A 19,277-nucleotide genomic window follows, 5' to 3' on the forward strand; every position below is an offset into this window, starting at 1 on the left:
TCCCAATGGAGACAGTGTCATCACTGTCCCTATTGGGGCTCACAATCTAAATTATTACACTTTGCTTGTTTATCACCATAATATTCCTCAGCGCTTTACATAAGTAAAGAATAATAATAAAAGCCCCAGATTGAGTCTTGATCAAAGGGTAAAAGTGTGATGTGAACACAGCCTAAATCCCTAATGGGGCTCATAATTTACAAACTATATTATTACACACTGCAGAGCAATGTCATAGAAAGCCAAGAAAACCATCAGTGTTTTAGGAATGTCAGTAAACTGTGAAAATTCATAGAAACTGAAGAGTAAGATCCAAACTCCATTCAGCGCTACACGAAGAGCCACAACTAGATGCCCAACAACCAGAGTTAAGCAAGAGGTAGAAAGCTTCCAATAAGAAAATACATATCGTATATATACTAGAGTATAAGCCGACCCTAGTATAAGCAGGTCCCCCAAATTTTGTCACAAAAAACTGGGAAAATTTAATGACTCGAGTATAAGCCTAGGGTGGGAATTGCAGCAGCTACAGGTAAATGTCAAAAGTAAAAATAGATACCAATAAAAGTAAAATTAATTGAGACATCAGTAGGTTAAGTGTTTTTGAAAATCCATATTGAATCAGGAGCCTTATATAACGCTCCATAAAGTTTATGATGGGCTCCATAAGATGCTCCACATTAAAATATGCCCCATATAATCCTGCATGAAGGTTAATAATGGCCCCATAATATGCTCCATAGACACATTTGCCCAATATAATGCTGCACAATTGCTGATTATGGCCCCATAAGATGCTCCATACAGACACTTGCCCCATATACCGTAATGCTCCACAAATGTTAATTATGGCCCCATACAGACGCTTGCCCCATATAGTACTGCACAAACGTTATGGCCCCATACAGACACGTTTGCCCCATTATAGTGCTGCAGAAACGTTATGGCCCCATAGATGCTCCATACAGACACTTGCTTCATTTGCTGTTGCTGCGATAAAAAAACAAAAACAAACAAACAAAAAAAACCACATACTCACCTCTCCGTCGCTCAGGCCCCCGACACTTTCAATATTCACCCGACTTCGTCCCGGCACCGCTCCATCTTCAGCATCTTCTACACTGACGTTCAGGCAGACGGCGCGCACTAACCACGTCACCGCGCCCTCTGACCTGAGCGTCACTGCAGAAGACGCTGAAGTCGGAGCGGCGCCCGGAACGGGGAGCAGGTGAATAGCGCGCAGTGCTCCCCTCTCAGTTATACTCACCTGCTCCTGGCGCGGTTCAGTCCCTGCTTCCTGGGGCCGCAGCTTCTTCCTGTACTGAGCGGTCACTGTTACCGCTCATTACAGTAATGAATATGCAGCTCCACCCCTATGGGAGGTGGAGCCGCATATTCATTACTGTAATGAGCGATACCATGTGACCGCTCAGTACAGGAAGAAGCTGGGGGCACCGGGAAGCCAGGGACCAGCAGGGACCGCGCCAGGAGCAGGTGAGTATAATTAGACAGCCCCCGCTCTTTTCCCCTACCGACCCCTGGGTATGACTCGAGTATAAGCTGAGAGGGGGACTTTCAGCCCAAAACAATAGGCTGAAAATCTCGGCTTATACTCGAGTATATACGGTATATTTCTTATATTTCATTTATTTGTAACTGTTTTCTTACGTGAAGTATCTTAATATATCTGTGTGCACACGATGAGTACTTGGTGAGTTTTTGCTGTTGGAGAGTCTCTGCAAATGTTAGGTAAAGTACGTTACTTGTGTTTTTTCACTTCTGTGCTTTTACTGTATTTTTTATGCTGCGGTTTTGGTTTCTTTCTCATATATCAGGCTTCAAATAAAGCTGCTTTTTTGTTTGATACCTTGTAATTTGGCTTTGATAATGCTTTATTGATATTGTCAAGTGCATATTACAGTTGTGCTTAAAAGTTTACATACCCCGGCAGAATTTTTGCCTCTAGTTCCTGTAAATTCATTGGCTGTCTAGCATGAACTGCGTGCTTAAGATCTCCCCAGAGTGGCTCAATGATATTGAGGTCAGGAGACTGAGAAGGCCACTGAAGAACCTTCGCTTTGTTCTGACGTAGCCAATGACAGGTCGACTTGACCTTGCGTTATGGATCGTTGTCATTTTGGAACGTCGAAGTACAGTTAAATGAAAAAGTTTGGGCATCCCTATTAATCTTAAGCTTAATGTTTTATAAAAATTGTTTTTTTTGCAACAGCTATTTCAGTTTCATATATCTAATAACTGTTGGACACAGTCATGTTTCTGCCTTGAAATGAGGTTTATTGTACTAACAGAAAATGTGCAATCTGCATGCAAACAAAATTTGACAGGTGCATAAGTATGGGCACCCCACCAGAAAAGTGACATTAATATTTAGTAGATCCTCCTTTTGCAAAAATAACAGCCTCTAGTCGCTTCCTGTAGCTTTTAATGAGTGCCTGGATGAAGGTATTTTTGACCATTCCTCTTTACAAAACAATTCCAGTTCAGTAAAGTTTGATGGTCGCCGAGCATGGACAGCCCTCTTCAAATGATCCCACAGATGTTCAATGATATTCAGGTCTGGGGACTGGGATGGCCATTCCAGAACAGTGTAATTGTTCCTCTGCATGAATGCCTGAGTAGATTTGGAGCGGTGTTTTGGATCATTGTCTTACTGAAAGATCCATCCCCCGAGTAACTTCAACTTTGTCACTGATTCATGAACATTATTGTCAAGAATCAGCTGATACTGAGAGGAATTCATGCGTCCCTCAACTTTAACAAGATTCCCGGTGCCAGCATTGGCCACACAGCCCCAAAGCATGATGGAACCTCCACCAAATTTTAATGTGGGTAGCAAGTGTTTTTCTTGGAATAGTGTTTTTTGGCCACCATGCATAACGCCTTTTTGTATGACCAAACAACTGAATCTTGGTTTCATCAGTCCACAGGACCTTCTTCCAAAAATAAATTGGCTTCTCCAAATGTGCTTTTGCATACCTCAGCCGACTGTTTGTGGCGTGCTTGCAGAAATGGCTTCTTTCGCATCACTCTCCCATACAGCTTCTCTTGGTGTCACTGTGCATCAGTCAACTATACAATGCACTTTGCACAATCTGCAGCAAGTTGATGTTGCAGCTCTCTGGAGGTGGTCTGAGGATTGTCCTTGACTGATCTCACCATTCTTCTTCTCTGCATTCTGATGTTTTTCTTGGCCTGCCACTTCTGGCCTTAACAAGAACTGTACCTGTGTTCTTCCATTTCCTTACTATGTTCCTCACAGTGGAAATTGACAGGTTAAATCTCTGAGACAGCTTTTTGTATCCTTCCCCTGAACAACTATGTTGAATAATCTTTGTTTTCAGATCATTAGACAGTTGTTTTGAGGAGCCCATGATGCCACTCTTCAGAGGAGATTCAAACAGGAGAACAACTTGCAAGGGGCCACTTTAAGTAGCTTTTCTCATGATTGCATACACCTGCCTATGAAGTTCAAAGCTCAATGAGGTTAGAAAACCAAAAAAAGTGCTTTAGTAAGTCACTAAAAAGTAGGTAGGAGTAATTAAAACAAGAAAATGATAAGGGTGCCCATACTTATGCACCTGTCAAATTTTGTTTGAATGCAGATTGCACATTTTCTGTTAGTAATGTTTCTGCCTTGAAATTAGGTTTATTGTACTGTGTCCAACAGTTATTAGATACATGAAAGTGAAATAGCTGTTGCAAAAAAAACATTTTTTATAAAACATTAAAGCTTAAGATTAATAGGGGTGCCCAAACTTTTTCATATAACTGTACATCCCATGCGCAGCTTCCGGGCTGATTGCAAATTTGCCTCCAGCATTTGCCGATAACGTGCTGCATTCATCTTTCCTTCAACTTTGAAGAAGTTTCCTGTGCCTTTGTAGCTCACACATTTCCCAAAACATCAGGCTCCACCTCCATGCTTTACAGTAGGAATGGTGTCCCTTTCATCATTGGCCTTATTGACCTCTTTCCAAATGTAACGTTTATGGTTGTGGCTAAAAAGTTCAATTTTGGTCTCATCACTCCAAATTCCTTGTTCCAGAAGCTTTGAGGCTTGTCTCTGTGCTGTTTTGCGTATTCTAGGCAAGATACTTTGTGTCATTTGCACAGTAATGGTTTTCTTCTGGTGACTCGACCATGCAGCCCATTTTTCTTCAAGTGCCTCCTTATTGTGCATCTTGAAACTGCCACACTGCCAGTATTTCAGCTGATGTCATTTGTGGGTTTTTCTTTGCATCCCAAACAATCTTCCTGGCAGTTGTGGACGACATTTTTGGTGGTCTACCTGACCGTGGTTTGGTTTTTACAGAGCCCCTGATTTTCCATTTGTTAATCACAGTTTGAATGCTGCTGACTGGCATTATCTTTTGTATCCCTTCCCTCTTTTATACAGTTTAACTACCATTTCCCGTAGATCCGTTGAAAACTTTTGCTCTCCCCGTGACTCAAAATCCAGAAACATGTCAGTGGCTGGATGAAAGATGAAAGAGTCTGTCTGGATCCCAGAAACTCACTCAGCTTTTATGTGCACACACACTGATTACAAGCAAACAGGTCACAGGTGAGGATGTTACCTTTAGTAGCCATTCAAACCCATTTGTGTCAACTTCTGTGCATGTTATCAGGCCAAAATCACCAGGGTATATGCACTTTTGATCAGGGTCAGTTGGAGGTTTTGGGTTGTCATTAAGATTTAAAAAGAGAAAACACAGTAGTTTGAAAATAAATGGCTTCAATCACTAACCATGAGTGGAGAAAAAGTTTTAGTGTTATCATTCATATTCTCTGAAAAAAGGCCAAGAAAGCACAAATTCTGCGGGGGCATGTAAACTTTTGAGCACAACTGAACATGTGTTTTTAACCTGCTTATTCTCTGCATCTAATTCTATGGGTAAAATTCACACATAAAACTGAGTACCCGCAAGAGAAATTGATATGTCGTGGAGTTCAAAACATGCTGGAACTGTAAACTCACGAAAAACTCATAGTGTGAACTTAACCTTAATGGGGTTGTCTGGTCCAAATCGATTAGGCTGGGTTCACACTATCAGTATTTGGTTAGTATATTACATCTGTATTTATCACCCACTCCAGTATTTGTAGCCAAAACCAGAAGTGGTGATGTGTTTCTATTATACTTTTCCTCTGATTGTTCCACTCCTGGTTTTGGCTACAAATACTGATGTAAAATACTGACCAAATACTGATAGTGTGACCCCGGCCTAAGTCTGCAGTAACTCTATTGCATGCACTGTGCAGATTTGCCGGTTTCTGACTTGGGATCGGAGGGTATGTATGAATTATACATACTCCCGGCCAGTGGGTGCAACCTTGCTCCACACTTTTATGGAATGAAGCTGCGCCCTCTAGTCGGCCATGCCCCCTGGACGGTCGTCTCACTAGATGGGGAGCGGCTTTGCTCCATGCAAGAGTATGGAACGAGGTCATGCCCACTAGATAGGCTCTCGCCAGGAGCATGTATAACTCATACACACCCTGCAGAATCTGGCAAATTCCTGCACCGCAGAATGCGTGCACTGGGGGATTGATAGGTCAGCACTCACACAGAGTGACTGCAGACTTATCAGTTTATACCGGACAATCCCTTTAAGGTCAGTTTCTAGGAAAGGTGGCTGACAACCAATAGCACCTCATTATACCCCAACTTAATATACAAGTATTGTCCGTGTATGGCTTAGGCTACGTTCACATTTGCGTTGTGCGATGTTGCGTCGGAGACGCAACGCACAGCGCAAACAAAAACGCAACAAAACGCATGCTAAAACGCAGCGTTTTGCGACGCATGCGTCTTTTGCCGAAATTTGGACACAAAAAAAATGCAACTTGCTGCGTCCTCTGCGCCCACGCTTGCGGCAAAAAAAACGCATGCGTCGCAAAACGCAGCACAACGCATATCCATGCGCCCCCCATGTTAAATATAGGGGCGCATGACGCATGCGTCGCCGCGGCTGTGCCAGACGCAGCCCGGCAAAACGCAAATGTGAACGTAGCCTTAATATTCATTGCATTACTGGTTACATACAATGATGCTAATACAACAATGATACAAGCGGAAAAATGCAGAATTATATTTTTCTTTATATATTTGGCAAAGTTTGTCGATGCAACCAAATGGTTCCATTACTTCCTAAGGTAGAGCTTGATCATGTAACACCCCATACTCACGTCTACAGATGCATTTATTTTAGCCCCAAAATTCAGAAAATACTTAGTACACAGATTAATAAGCATTTATCACATTGAAGTCTGCACATCTGCCAAAATGTTGTATTCTACTGCATTGCCGACCAAGATGTTGCGTAGAATTCTCTGGAGGACATTCGGAAAAGAACATCCAAATATCACTAGTCGCTGTCCTCTACGCACCACCTGCACTTTCAACAGATAGAGATACCAAATGGAATCGGCGCCCCCAAGGAGACATTATACAGTGAAATCACAACACGAAGAGAATGTAGAAAATGTCCTCAATTTCACCAAATACAACTAAACTAGGACGAAGAAGCGAGGAACTCTGGAGGAAAAGTTGCTTTCCTACTCCTCTTATAAGAACATCCTTCCCCAACTTTCATTACTTTTTCAAAAAGACTGATCGAATCCTAAATGAAACTAAAAGTATACTGCAAAGCGATGACAACACCCCCTGCTCATTTTTAGCTTTTCGGAGTTGGTAAGACAGGCCCATCTTTTCTGGTTGACCCGGGGCAATATAAATACAAGATCTTGCTTACAAGAACAGGCTTCTGTTGGCCATACACAAGATAGCAGTCATTCAAACTTTGGTTAGGACGACATCTCTTTCCTGACTCACCCATACTTATGGGAGCTTGGCCAAATGTTCATGAGTTTTCTATGTGTAAAAAGGAGACATCCTCTGCGAGACATCTCTAACAGTCACATATTTCTCCTGAACACAAAAGGACCAGTTATTGAAATTACAACAGCCTGTCCTTCCCTACCCTGACATCAACAGACGACGAAGAGTTGCTTGACCAGTCCTATTGAAATCAGCTGGTTCGGTCCACTTTCATATGATGTGTATGGGGACCTTTTAGATGGTCATCCAGTTAATGAATACGGTAATGCTGAAATATGCATGACATAGTTGAGTATACAATTCTGCTTCGATTAGAACCAGTGCCCCAGCGATCAGCTCGCCTCTCGGATTCCTGATTAGGCAGATCCACCTTAGGCACTGTTCTCGACCTTGGTGAGTGTTTCAAGTGTCAGCACCAAAAAGGTGGCTGGTGGACAACCAGGGTGTTTCTCGGTCACAGGCGATGCATACACAGAGGAGCCAACCTCCTTCACCCACACCACTGGTGATACGCTGGCAGAGGAAACACTCTCCGATCAGAATGCTGGAACGGATACTCCCATACATGGGACTCTAGGAGATGGAAGACGAAGGAACCCGTGTGTAGAAGAATATTTGCTAGATTTTGTTTAATGCTTTCAAACAAGTAATACTGATGTGTACAGGCTGCTTTTCTTTATACTATGAGCTGAAGGAGAAAAAAAAAAAAAAAAAAAAAAAAGGACCAGGAGGCATATTTAAAAATGTGTCATTAGAAAATGAACTATTTTATTAGACTAATACTTCCTGATTTAGAGGCCAGTGTGTCACTACGTTTTTTGGATTTCCCATATATTTTCAGATTTTTCAGATTATTTTCAGATATATGAAAAAAAAAAATTATAAAAAAAACAAACCATTAAACAAAATAGTGATGAGCGAATATACTCGTTACTTGAGATTTCTCGAGCATGCTCGGGGGTCCTCCGAGTATTTTTTAGTGCTCGGAGATTTAGTTTTTCTTGCCGCAGCTGGATGATTTACATCTGTTAGCCAGCATAAGTACATGTGGGGGTTACCTGGTTGCTAGGGAATCCCCACATGTACTTATGCTGGCTATCAGATGTAAATCATTCAGCTGCGGCAAGAAAAACTCAAAATTTCCGAGCACTAAAAAAAAAATATACTCTGAGGACCCCCGAGCATGCTCGGGAAATCTCGAGTACCGGGTATATTCGCTCATCACTAAACAAAACACATTTTAAGCAGTAATTTTCTGATGACACATTCCCTCGAAGGCACCCAGTTTGGGCAGTTCTTAATACTAACTGCATACCTATAGCTCTTCTCACTTCCTTTAATAAGAACAAATCTCCAGATAAAACTGAAGCTATATCATATACCATAAATATGTAATAAGTCCAGACGGGCAGCGCGGTGGCTCAATGGTTAGCACGGCATCCTAGAAGTGCTGGGATCTTGAGATTAAATCCCACCAAGGACAACATCTGCAGGAAGTTTGTATGGATCTCCTCCATTTTCCTCCCACCTAGTGATTGTGAATCTAGATTTTGAGCCCCAATGGGGACAGCAATAATAAGGTATTGTAAAGCACTGAGGAATTAATGGAGCTACAAAAGTGAATAAAAAATAAATCCAAGAGAGAACCCCACTATTCCTGAGAATATGGGTGCCCACATGCCTGACCATTTTGCTTAGATATGTATTGGAGCTGTAGACACAAGACGGTAGGAGCAGAGGAGCTGTTTGATCGAGGTCTACTGCAAAAGTTACTTCATTTGTCATTTCCTCCGCATATGTTCAAAACAGTTTGAAATTGTCCGGCATTGTTCAATATTGGGCCCGATGCCACCTCTATGCCCGCTAATGCCGACCCTCCACCTCTGATTGATATGGATGGCATCTCCAATGTAATCCAAAAGAGAAAATCAAGCAAGCAATAATATTCCAAGAAACAGCAAAGGTGCAGCATTTCCTTGGCAATATGGATGATTTGGGGAGTTATCCAGGGCAACAGAGAGGCGGCACATACGGAGATGGCCTCAAGTACGGCTTGGAGACTAAAAGGTAATAACTGTCCAAAAGGCAAAACATTTTTTGGCTAGCACATGAAGCAACAGGGGAGCTATGGAGGAGTTGGACGGGAAAAAAAAAAAAACACATTCATAACATGTTGGTACCAGATTCCATAGAGAAAACCTAAAAAAAAGGGCTGTTCTCAGCATCAACCCTCAGGAGCACCCCCCGCTCCCATGTCTCCCCAGGAGTGATCCGCTCTTTTTAAAGTTCGGACCACCACCATAGGTGCACTATTGGCCCAAACTGTGTGTTCTCTAATGTGGACAGCAGAGGCAGCTTACCCTGTGCAGTATTGGGAGGAGCGCAGGAGCACTGAAGTAGGATGGATCCAGCCAGTCTCAGAGCAGCGCTTACAAGCTTTACAGCAGAGCCTGTAAGCCCTGTGCTCCTTGCCTAGTAACATAGACACCACTGATAGACTGAAGAGGTGGCAGGTAACCTTGGCAATGAGCAGTAAAGAAGAGATTTGAAAGGCCCTCCATTTTCAAGAACGGAGAAGATTTTTATTATCAAGTAAATTGCAACGTTGCTCGTTTTTAAAAGCAGTTTGCCATTTTAACCATTTTCCATGATGAGAATAATCCTTTAAAGCTCATATTTTATTAGAAATCTAGAACGGTTCTGTCAATGATGAGATCTGAATTAAATATAAGTGGCTCAGTGGTTAGCACTGTATGGTGGTTCAGTGGTTAGCACTGTTGCTTTGCAGCTCTGGGGTCCTGGGATCAAATCCCACCAAGGACAACATCTTCAAGGAGTTTGTATGTTCTCTCCGGGTTTGAGAGATTCCAGAATGGAAAATGCATGATTTGTGTAAGAAACTGGATACGGTCGCCGGATTCGGTCATTTCACCTCACTCTTCATACATTTTTCGCCGGATCGGTCGCTGTGCAGTTTTCCGCCGGACAGTAAAAACGTTCCTCTGGACATTTTCTCCGGCTGCTGGAAAACTAATTTTACGGATCCAGAAAAAAACGGATGAAACATTAGGCCATCAGATGCAATCCGGCGCTAATATGAGATAAAAAAAAAAGGATCAGGCAGAAAAAAACCTGAATCTGTACACCATGAGACGTGGAGGGGGCTGTAGGAGGGCAACAACCCAGCAGCAGGACTGCTACCTCAGCCTCTGTGCAAGGAGGAACAGGAGGAGCACTGCAAAATGACCCCCAGCAGGCCACAAATGTGCATGTGTCTGCACAAACTGTTAGAAACTGACTCCATGAGCATGGTCTGAGTGTCCGACGTCCACAGATGGGGGTTGTGCTCACAGCCCCACACTGTGCAGGACGCTTAGCATTTGCTACAGAACACCAGGATTGTGCCCTGTGCTCCTCACAGATGAAAGCAGGTTCACACTGAGCACATGTGACAGACGAGACAGAGTCTGGAGACGCCGTTGAGAGCGATCTGCTGCCTGCAACATCCTTCAGAATGACCGGTTTGGCAGTGGATCAGTAATGGTGTGGGGTGGCATTTCTTTGGAGGGCCGCACAGCCCTCTATGTGCTCACCAGAGGTAGCCTGACAGCCATTAGGTACCGAGATGAGATCATCAGACCTCTTGTGAGAATATATGCTGGTGCGGTTGGCCCTGGCTTCCTCCTAATGCAGGACAATGCCAGACCTCATGTGGCTGGAGTGTGTCAGCAGTTCCTGCAAGATTAAGGCATTGAAGCTATGGACTGGCCCGCCTGTTCCCCAGACCTGAATCCGATTGAGCACATCTGGGACATCATGTCTCGCTCCATCCACCAACGTCACGTCTTGCTCCATCCACCACAGACTGGGAGTAGATCCCTCAGGAGACCATCCGTCGCCTCATCAGCAGCATGCCCAGGCGTTGTAGGGAGGTCATACAGGCACGTGGAGGCCACACACAATACTGAGCATAATTTCCTTGTCATGAGGCATTTCCACTGAAGTAGGATCAGCCTGTAATTTGATTTTCCACTTTGATTTTGAGTATCATTCCAAATCCAGACCTCCATGGGATATTAATTTTGATTTACATTGATAATTGTTATGTTTTATTATTCTGAACACCCTTCCACCATGTAATGAATAAAAATTTGCAACTGGAATATTTCATTCAGAGATGTCTAGGATGTGGTATTTTAGTGTTCCCTTTATTTTTTTGAGCATTTTACAATTTGCTACATAATGAAGTAAAGAGGCATCATTTACCTTGATATATGTAGTTTGTTTTTGCCGTAATTGTATTAGTATTGTATTTATTTAGAACGTGAAGGGATAAGTACTGGATCGGGTCAGTGGTTCATACCCATAGACATTAATGCATCTGTTTAGGTATGGTGAATGTACAACACTGAATAAAAATTAATGCTACAAACGCTGACCTTAAACAGTCTGAATCCCACAGGTACATCTAGTTCAATCATTCATGGTGACACGAATCTCGACTTGAATGTTCTGTGTGGTTTTCTGAATGCCATGCATTATGCATCATTATCAGATAACACTTAAAATGCTTTCAAGCATAGCTCCATTAAAAGGGGCTTCCCTGGACAAGACCACAGATAATCCAGATTAGCTTTTTAGAAAGGTTTTCCTCTGCTGTAACAGAAAAGAAACCGTCTGTGCACGGTATAAATAAAAAGGGATTAAAGCAGCTCAGTCCTACATTACATTTCCTAAAGCAATAAAAAAAGGACTAGATCTAGGGGACAAAAATAGAAAAAAGGTGGCGGTGCACATCATATGAATCTAACAAGGGGGTCCCTCAATCCCCTAATGGCAGATATCGGGAGAAAGTCTGCATTTCATCATTCTCCATTCTTTGTAGCGTTGTCTGTCAATGGCTTGTACTCCTCTCGACGCTGACAATACAAACATGCTCTGCTGAGCCAAGCAATGTGCGTGAAAAGAACATCTACACAAGCCTGATGCATTTTGGAAACAAGTCCTGAGGACCGATAAGGTTAAAAATCGAACTCTTTGGCCACAATGATCAAAGGTAAGTGTGGAAAAAAAAAAGCATAGAATTTCATCAAAATTCACACATATTTGGGTTGTGTTGCAGCCAATGGCAGGAGGAACATTTCATGGGTAGAGGGAAGAATGGATTCAGTAAAATTTCATCATATTCTTGATGCAAACATAACACTGTCTGTAAAAAAAAAAGCTGAAGTTGAAAAGAGGATGGCATCTACAAACGGATAATGATCAGAAACATGTCAAAATTCACAATAGACTACCTCAAAAGGCACGAGCTGAAGGTTTTACAATGGCCCTCACAGTCCCCTGATCTGATCATTGAAAATCGGTAGCTAGACCTCAACATAGCAGTGCATGCAAAACAACCCAGGAATCTCACAGAACTGGAAGAATTTTCCAAGGAAGAATGGATGAAAATCCCTCAAACAAGAATTGAGAGACTCTTGTCTGGCAACAAAATGTATAAAAAAAAACCCCCCACATTAGCTCATGAAGTAGCCTATATGTTTCGGTAGATTATGCCTTTTTTTCTTGCCACCTTTTTTACTCCGTTCTATTAGCTATAATTTATAACTACAGTTTAGCTACAGTGTAACTAAGCTAGTGTGAGACACACCTCCAGTCTTCTCATTGGTTCAGGCCACTGCTGCCGCCATCCCCAGAGCAGCTCTGTCTCCTCTAATTGGCTGCTGCGCATAAACTTCAGAAGGCTCCGAATAAAGACCCCATTTCTATTACAACAAGGGCAAGAATTATAGAAGTACAGGGCTGTGATTAGAGGGGAAAATGTATTGTATGTGCATTGCTTGGAATATATTAGGGGAAATTACTGGTTCCCCTTAAAGAGATTAGCTGGAGTATGGATTTTTAAAGACATGTATTTTGCTTGCTCACAGAAGAAGGAAACAATCATAGTAACATAGTTAGTAAGGCCGAAAAAAGACATTTGTCCATCCAGTTCAGCCTATATTCCATCATAATAAATCCCCAGATCTACGTCCTTCTACAGAACCTAATTGTATGATACAATATTGTTCTGCTCCAGGAAGACATCCAGGCCTCTCTTGAACCCCTCGACTGAGTTCGCCATCACCACCTCCTCAGGCAAGCAATTCCAGATTCTCACTGCCCTAACAGTAAAGAATCCTCTTCTATGTTGGTGGAAAAACCTTCTCTCCTCCAGACGCAAAGAATGCCCCCTTGTGCCCGTCACCTTCCTTGGTATAAACAGATCCTCAGCGAGATATTTGTATTGTCCCCTTATATACTTATACATGGTTATTAGATCGCCCCTCAGTCTTTTTTCTAGACTAAATAATCCTAATTTCGCTAATCTATCTGGGTATTGTAGTTCTCCCATCCCCTTTATTAATTTTGTTGCCCTCCTTTGTACTCTCTCTAGTTCCATTATATCCTTCCTGAGCACCGGTGCCCAAAACTGGACACAGTACTCCATGTGCGGTCTAACTAGGGATTTGTACAGAGGCAGTATAATGCTCTCATCATGTGTATCCAGACCTCTTTTAATGCACCCCATGATCCTGTTTGCCTTGGCAGCTGCTGCCTGGCACTGGCTGCTCCAGGTAAGTTTATCATTAACTAGGATCCCCAAGTCCTTCTCCCTGTCAGATTTACCCAGTGGTTTCCCATTCAGTGTGTAATGGTGACATTGATTCCTTCTTCCCATGTGTATAACCTTACATTTATCATTGTTAAACCTCATCTGCCACCTTTCAGCCCAAGTTTCCAACTTATCCAGATCCATCTGTAGCAGAATACTATCTTCTCTTGTATTAACTGCTTTACATAGTTTTGTATCATCTGCAAATATCGATATTTTACTGTGTAAACCTTCTACCAGATCATTAATGAATATGTTGAAGAGAACAGGTCCCAATACTGACCCCTGCGGTACCCCACTGGTCACAGCGACCCAGTTAGAGACTATACCATTTATAACCACCCTCTGCTTTCTATCACTAGGCCAGTTACTAACCCATTTACACACAATTTCCCCCAGACCAAGCATTCTCATTTTGTGTACCAACCTCTTGTGCGGCACGGTATCAAACGCTTTGGAAAAATCGAGATATACCACGTCCAATGACTCACCGTGGTCCAGTCTATAGCTTACCTCTTCATAAAAACTGATTAGATTGGTTTGACAGGAGCGATTTCTCATAAACCCATGCTGATATGGAGTTAAACAGTTATTCTCATTGAGATAATCCAGAATAACATCCCTCAGAAACCCTTCAAATATTTTACCAACAATAGAGGTTAGACTTACTGGCCTATAATTTCCAGGTTCACTTTTAGAGCCCTTTTTGAATATTGGCACCACATTTGCTATGCGCCAGTCCTGCGGAACAGACCCTGTCGCTATAGAGTCCCTAAAAATAAGAAATAATGGTTTATCTATTACATTACTTAGTTCTCTTAGTACTCGTGGGTGTATGCCATCCGGACCCGGAGATTTATCTATTTTAATCTTATTTAGCCGGTTTCGCACCTCTTCTTGGGTTAGATTGGTGACCCTTAATCACTTGGGTTCCATTTATATGGACCGACTAGCGGCACGATAAGACCACCGATCGACAATTGTTTGCATGTCTGTTTGCACAGGCACACCAAAGCAAATGATGTGCACATAGACATCTGTAATTTTTCAGTGTCCACAAGCTGTCAGTTTTCGGCAACGCAAGTCTTCGTTTACACAGGACGATCCACTGCCAAGAACAAGGATTTTTTTTGGTGCTGCACAAAAGATGATTTCACCTGACGGTCATCGGCAGCCTGTTTACACTACAAGATAATTGTGAAATGAGTGTTTAACAATGTTCATTCACGATTATCTTGTAGTGTAAATGCCCCTTTAGGAGAGGTGGCAACACTATAAGTCAATGTCGGACCCTTTAGTGAACTTTTCAACAAGACTAGGAATAAATGCCAAGCCTGGAACTAATCTACAGACAGCCTGCTCAGCCTTTAGTTTTATATGAAGCTTGACAATTCAACAATTGTGAAAATACAACCTCCTCAATCCACCCAACAGGAGGCAGAAATCCTCGACATGAGCATGGACTAAAGGCGAAAAGAGTTTAAGGTGTGATGCAAAGAAGGGACATTGGTGAGAAGACTCAAAAAATACTCATGGCTGACCTTCCTTGAAAGGAGCTCCACAATGGAGCTTCCCTTAAGTCAGCAGTAGTCAATATCGCACTGTTGGAACTTAAAGAATAATCTTCAGGGTAAAGATGCACACCTAAACATTGGATATTATTACACGGGTGTAGTTTTTCCTTGTGTTGAGAACAATTTAGGGAAAATTACTTTTAAGAGCTTTATTTATATTGGAATGGTCAATGTTCGTCAAAAGCCTCTGGTTAACCCAACGTGAAAACGAGTCTTGCAATAGGGAATTCAGGCTAACTTTGAGAACTACCTGGAGAAAGAAAATTCATTCTAATTCTCCTACAGTAGGTTTCCCAGGATTAATGATACAAAGCTGCAAAAATAAACACCTCCACATAATGACCGTAATCATAAAACGTAGGCGTTAAGAAAACGAAAAGGAAAGCCAAGATCCTGGATGGAAAGTAGCAATGATATCGATAACCATCTAATTCGTGCTCCTTGGGAGCAGCACAACTTTTAGGCAATTTTCCCATCACATTATATAGAAGGTTAAGCCGGCACCTGTGTTATTACAGGAGTAGCCTTACATTGTGCAGCTACTGTATGCTGTGCGGAATCCTACTACATGATGGATCACATTTATGTTAATAGAATATATAGTTTCGGGCTGGGAAAGACCAGTATATCACAAGAACTGTTATCCATTGCCCTTGATTAGCCTTCAGCAGGACGCCATGTTCGGAAAGTTCCTTTGTGTTCCTTTACCTGGTTGGTCCCAGTTGCCTTCTCTTTTTTTTTTTTTGCTTTGAAAAAATTTTTGTTTTGAAAAAACCCATAAAGTAGGTAAATCTGCAAAACTGAGTAACTTACTTAACATTCAGATGTCCAGTGTGTTTAGTAAGTTGTCTCATCATGGGTCCCAGGAGGACTTCTGGATTGAATCCAACAAGTGACAGCGTTTCCGGTATCAACACGTGACAGGAGCTGTATATTAAGGGAGCTGGCTGACTGTTCTTAATCAGAATAGTCCCCGAAAAAAAGACCAATACTAGACACTTCACCAAATATATCTTTTCCAGACAACCTTGGAACAGTATACGAATATCCCTGGATAAGAAGAGATTTGAGCAATAATAAATTTAAAAAATAATTTTTTGTTGAATACATACAATCAAATGCTAGATATAAAATGATAGGAAAACCCCCCACAAGGACAAAGGAAATGCCTTAAATGGTATAGAGTATATATAAATGGTATAATTCCTACCCACATGCTTAGCCTAAGGTTCCAAATTATCTCAAAAATGGCATACATGCAATGTAGAACATATAAAGGGTAAGCAACCTATATTACATTTGCCGCCTTAGATGTCTACGGCTCTGCGTCCCACTACCCCAACGACGTTTCGCCTAGCTTCTTCCGGAGTATGGGGTCATTTGGAACCTGGAATCACCTTAGGCTAACCATTTGATTAATATACCCCTTACTACAGCACAGCACTTTACGATCTAATACCCTTGGCTTTTCCCATGTGTGGATCTCTATACTATGTTTATTTGTTCTTCAGGCATTTCCTGTGCCCTTGTAGAGGTTTTTCCCGTGCCCTTGTGGAGGTTTTCCTTGTCATTTCATATCCAACACTTGATTTTATGTACGGTATTAATTCATTAAAAAAAATAATTTATTATTACTTGAATGTCTTATCCTGGGATATGAGTATACTATTCCCAGGTTGTTTGGGGAATATGACTATTCATATCAGCAGCTAAACCAGACCCCTTCTCTGTCTATCACCTGCAGAATAAGGGGACGCTGGCTTAGCTACAAACACGAGCAGTATGCTTCCCCACTTTATATGCAGACAGGAGAAACCATGGTCTGTTATGGAAACAAATAAGAGAAGGACCCACTGGGGCCCAAGACTGGAGCATCTATTAGATGTCAAATGAGACCCCCCCAACCAATTGCTCAAAAAACAGCACTTTAAGGGAACCCGTCACCTCATTTTGCCGCTATAAGATGCGGCCACTGCCTTTCGGGGCTTATCTGCAGCATTCTATAATCCTGTAGACAAGCCCCCGGTCCGACCTGAAATAGAAGAAAAACAAGTTTTATTATACTCACCCGGGGGCTGTCTGGTCCGATGGGTGTCGCAGGTCCCAGGTCCGGCGCCTCCCATCTTCATGCAATGTCATCATCCGGCTTGCTTCGTGCCGCGCTCATGCACAGGCGTACTAATCTGCCCTGTTGAGGGCAGAGCAAAGTACTGCAGTGCGCAGGCGCCGGGAAAGGTCAGAGAGACCCAGCGCCTGCGCAATGCAGTTCTTAGCTCTGCCCTCAACAGCGCAGATCAATACGCCTGCGCAGGAGCGTGGCAGGAAGACAACATCGCATGAAGGTGGGAGGAGCCAGACCTGGGACCTGCGACACCCATCGGACCGGACCGCCCTGGGTGAGTATAATAAAAATGGTTTTTCTTCTCTTTCAGGTCGGACCGGGGGCTTGTCTACAGGATTATAGAATGCTGCAGGTAAGCCCCAAAAGGCAGTGGCCGCATCTTATAGCGGCAAAACGAGGTGACAGGTTCCATTTAAGTGCAGTTTGGGGGTTGCACAGCTGGATTACTGTACTAAGTTCTGGCAGTGGTCCATTAAAGTTCTAGGGAACGAAGCAGTTGTCAGGTGCCAGTTCCACAAAGGTCTTTCTGAAACACTTTAAGGGAACCTGTCACCCCCAAATCGAGGGTGAGGTAAGCCCACTGGCATCAGGGGCTTATCTATAGCATTCTGTAATGCTGTAGATAAGCCCCTGATGTAACCTAAAAGATGAGAAAAAGAGGTTATATTATACTCAACAAGGGGCGGTCTTGGTCCGGTCCGATGGGTGTCGCGGTCTGGCCCGGCGCCTCCTATCTTCATCAGATGACGTCCCCTTCTGGTCTTCACGCTGTGGCTCCGGCGCAGGTGTACTTTGTCTGCCCTGTTGAGGGCAGAGCAAAGTACTGCAGTGCGCAAGCGCCAGGCCTCTCTGTCCTTTCCCGGCGCCTGCGCACTGCAGTACTTTGCTCTGCCCTCAAAAGGGAGACAAAGTACGCCGGACCCGCAGCGTGAAGAGCATTTTTCTCATCTTTTAGGTTACATTGGGGGCTTATCTACAGCATTACAGAATGCTGTAGATAAGCCCCTGATGCCGGTGGGCTTAGCTCACCGTCGATTTTGGGGGCGACAGTTCCCTTTAAGGATGCTCTAGAACCTCATGACACCCCTTGTGCTCTGGTGGATGTCCATGCATAATATTAAATATTTTGTATCGGTTTGTGAAGTCTGCGCATGCACTAAAGTGAGTCACAGACAGTCAGCTGGGGAATTGGTTCTTAGGACAATTCCTGAAAGACCATGGACTCGTTTGTCCATGGATTTCATCACGGATTTGCCTCTGTCTGGTGGGAAAACTGCTATCTGTGTGGTAGTAGACAGATTCATAAAACTAGATAATTTTGTTCCTTTGTCAGGATTACCTAATGCAGAGACACTCCAGGTTGTTAATTTTTCATATTGTAAGGTTACATGGGATTCATCTTAACATAATGTGTGATAGGGGAGTGCAATTTGTCTCTAAATTCTGGAGAGCTTTTAGTAGTGAACTCAGGATTGATGTGTAATTGTCATCTGCTTATCATCCTGAAACCAATGGTCAGACTGAGAGGACAAAATCAATCTTTGCAACAAATTTAGAATGTGTTGCGGTAGCTCGACAGGAGGACTGGTCCTCATTTTTGCTTCTCGCTGAGTTTGCTTTTAACAGTTAATTAAAATCAGTCTACTGGAACCTCATAGTTTCTGTAATTATGGTTTTCATGCCCATTTTGGTAAATTTAGTAGTATTAGTTCTGAGTGTCCTGGGGTGGAGGAAGGTGTACAGAGACTTGGGGATGTCTGGAGGGAGGTTCAAAAGAATCTTGGGACTGCTCAAATTCACCAAAAACGGAAGGTCGATAAAAGACTTTCGGTAGGTCCTGTTTTTAAGATTGGGGATAAGGTTTGGTTGTCATCTAGGAACATTAAACCTAAAGTGCAGTCTATGAAGTTGAGTCCAAAGTTTCTTGGTCCATATGAGATTTTAAAAGGTGGTCAATCCGGAGGCATTTAGATTAAAGCTTCAACATCCCTTTGCATCCCTAAGGTGTTCCATAAATCCATATTAAAAGAAGCTCCGAAGGTTTGAATTATGAGGTCCAGA

The 19,277-nt window shown here is 42.7% G+C and overlaps 1 protein-coding gene across 2 annotated transcripts in view; it reads right to left on the bottom strand.

Annotated features, from left to right (window-relative positions):
* Window positions 1–19,277, bottom strand: part of SH3YL1 (SH3 and SYLF domain containing 1) — a 133,747-nt gene that overhangs the window by 22,408 nt on the left and 92,062 nt on the right. Inside the window, exon 10 of one of the 2 annotated variants that reach the window (XM_069727991.1) lies at window positions 11,915–12,071. The exons of the other annotated variant lie outside the window; for it this stretch is intronic. Within the exon in view, the coding sequence (XP_069584092.1) occupies window positions 12,043–12,071 (29 nt within the window). The 3' untranslated portion in view covers window positions 11,915–12,042. Of the gene's footprint in view, window positions 1–11,914; window positions 12,072–19,277 lie in introns of those variants that run through there. 2 annotated transcript variants of the gene reach the window in all.

This window comes from Ranitomeya imitator, chromosome 5 (genome assembly GCF_032444005.1).
Source record: "Ranitomeya imitator isolate aRanImi1 chromosome 5, aRanImi1.pri, whole genome shotgun sequence".
In the NCBI taxonomy this organism is placed as follows: Eukaryota; Metazoa; Chordata; class Amphibia; order Anura; family Dendrobatidae; genus Ranitomeya; species Ranitomeya imitator.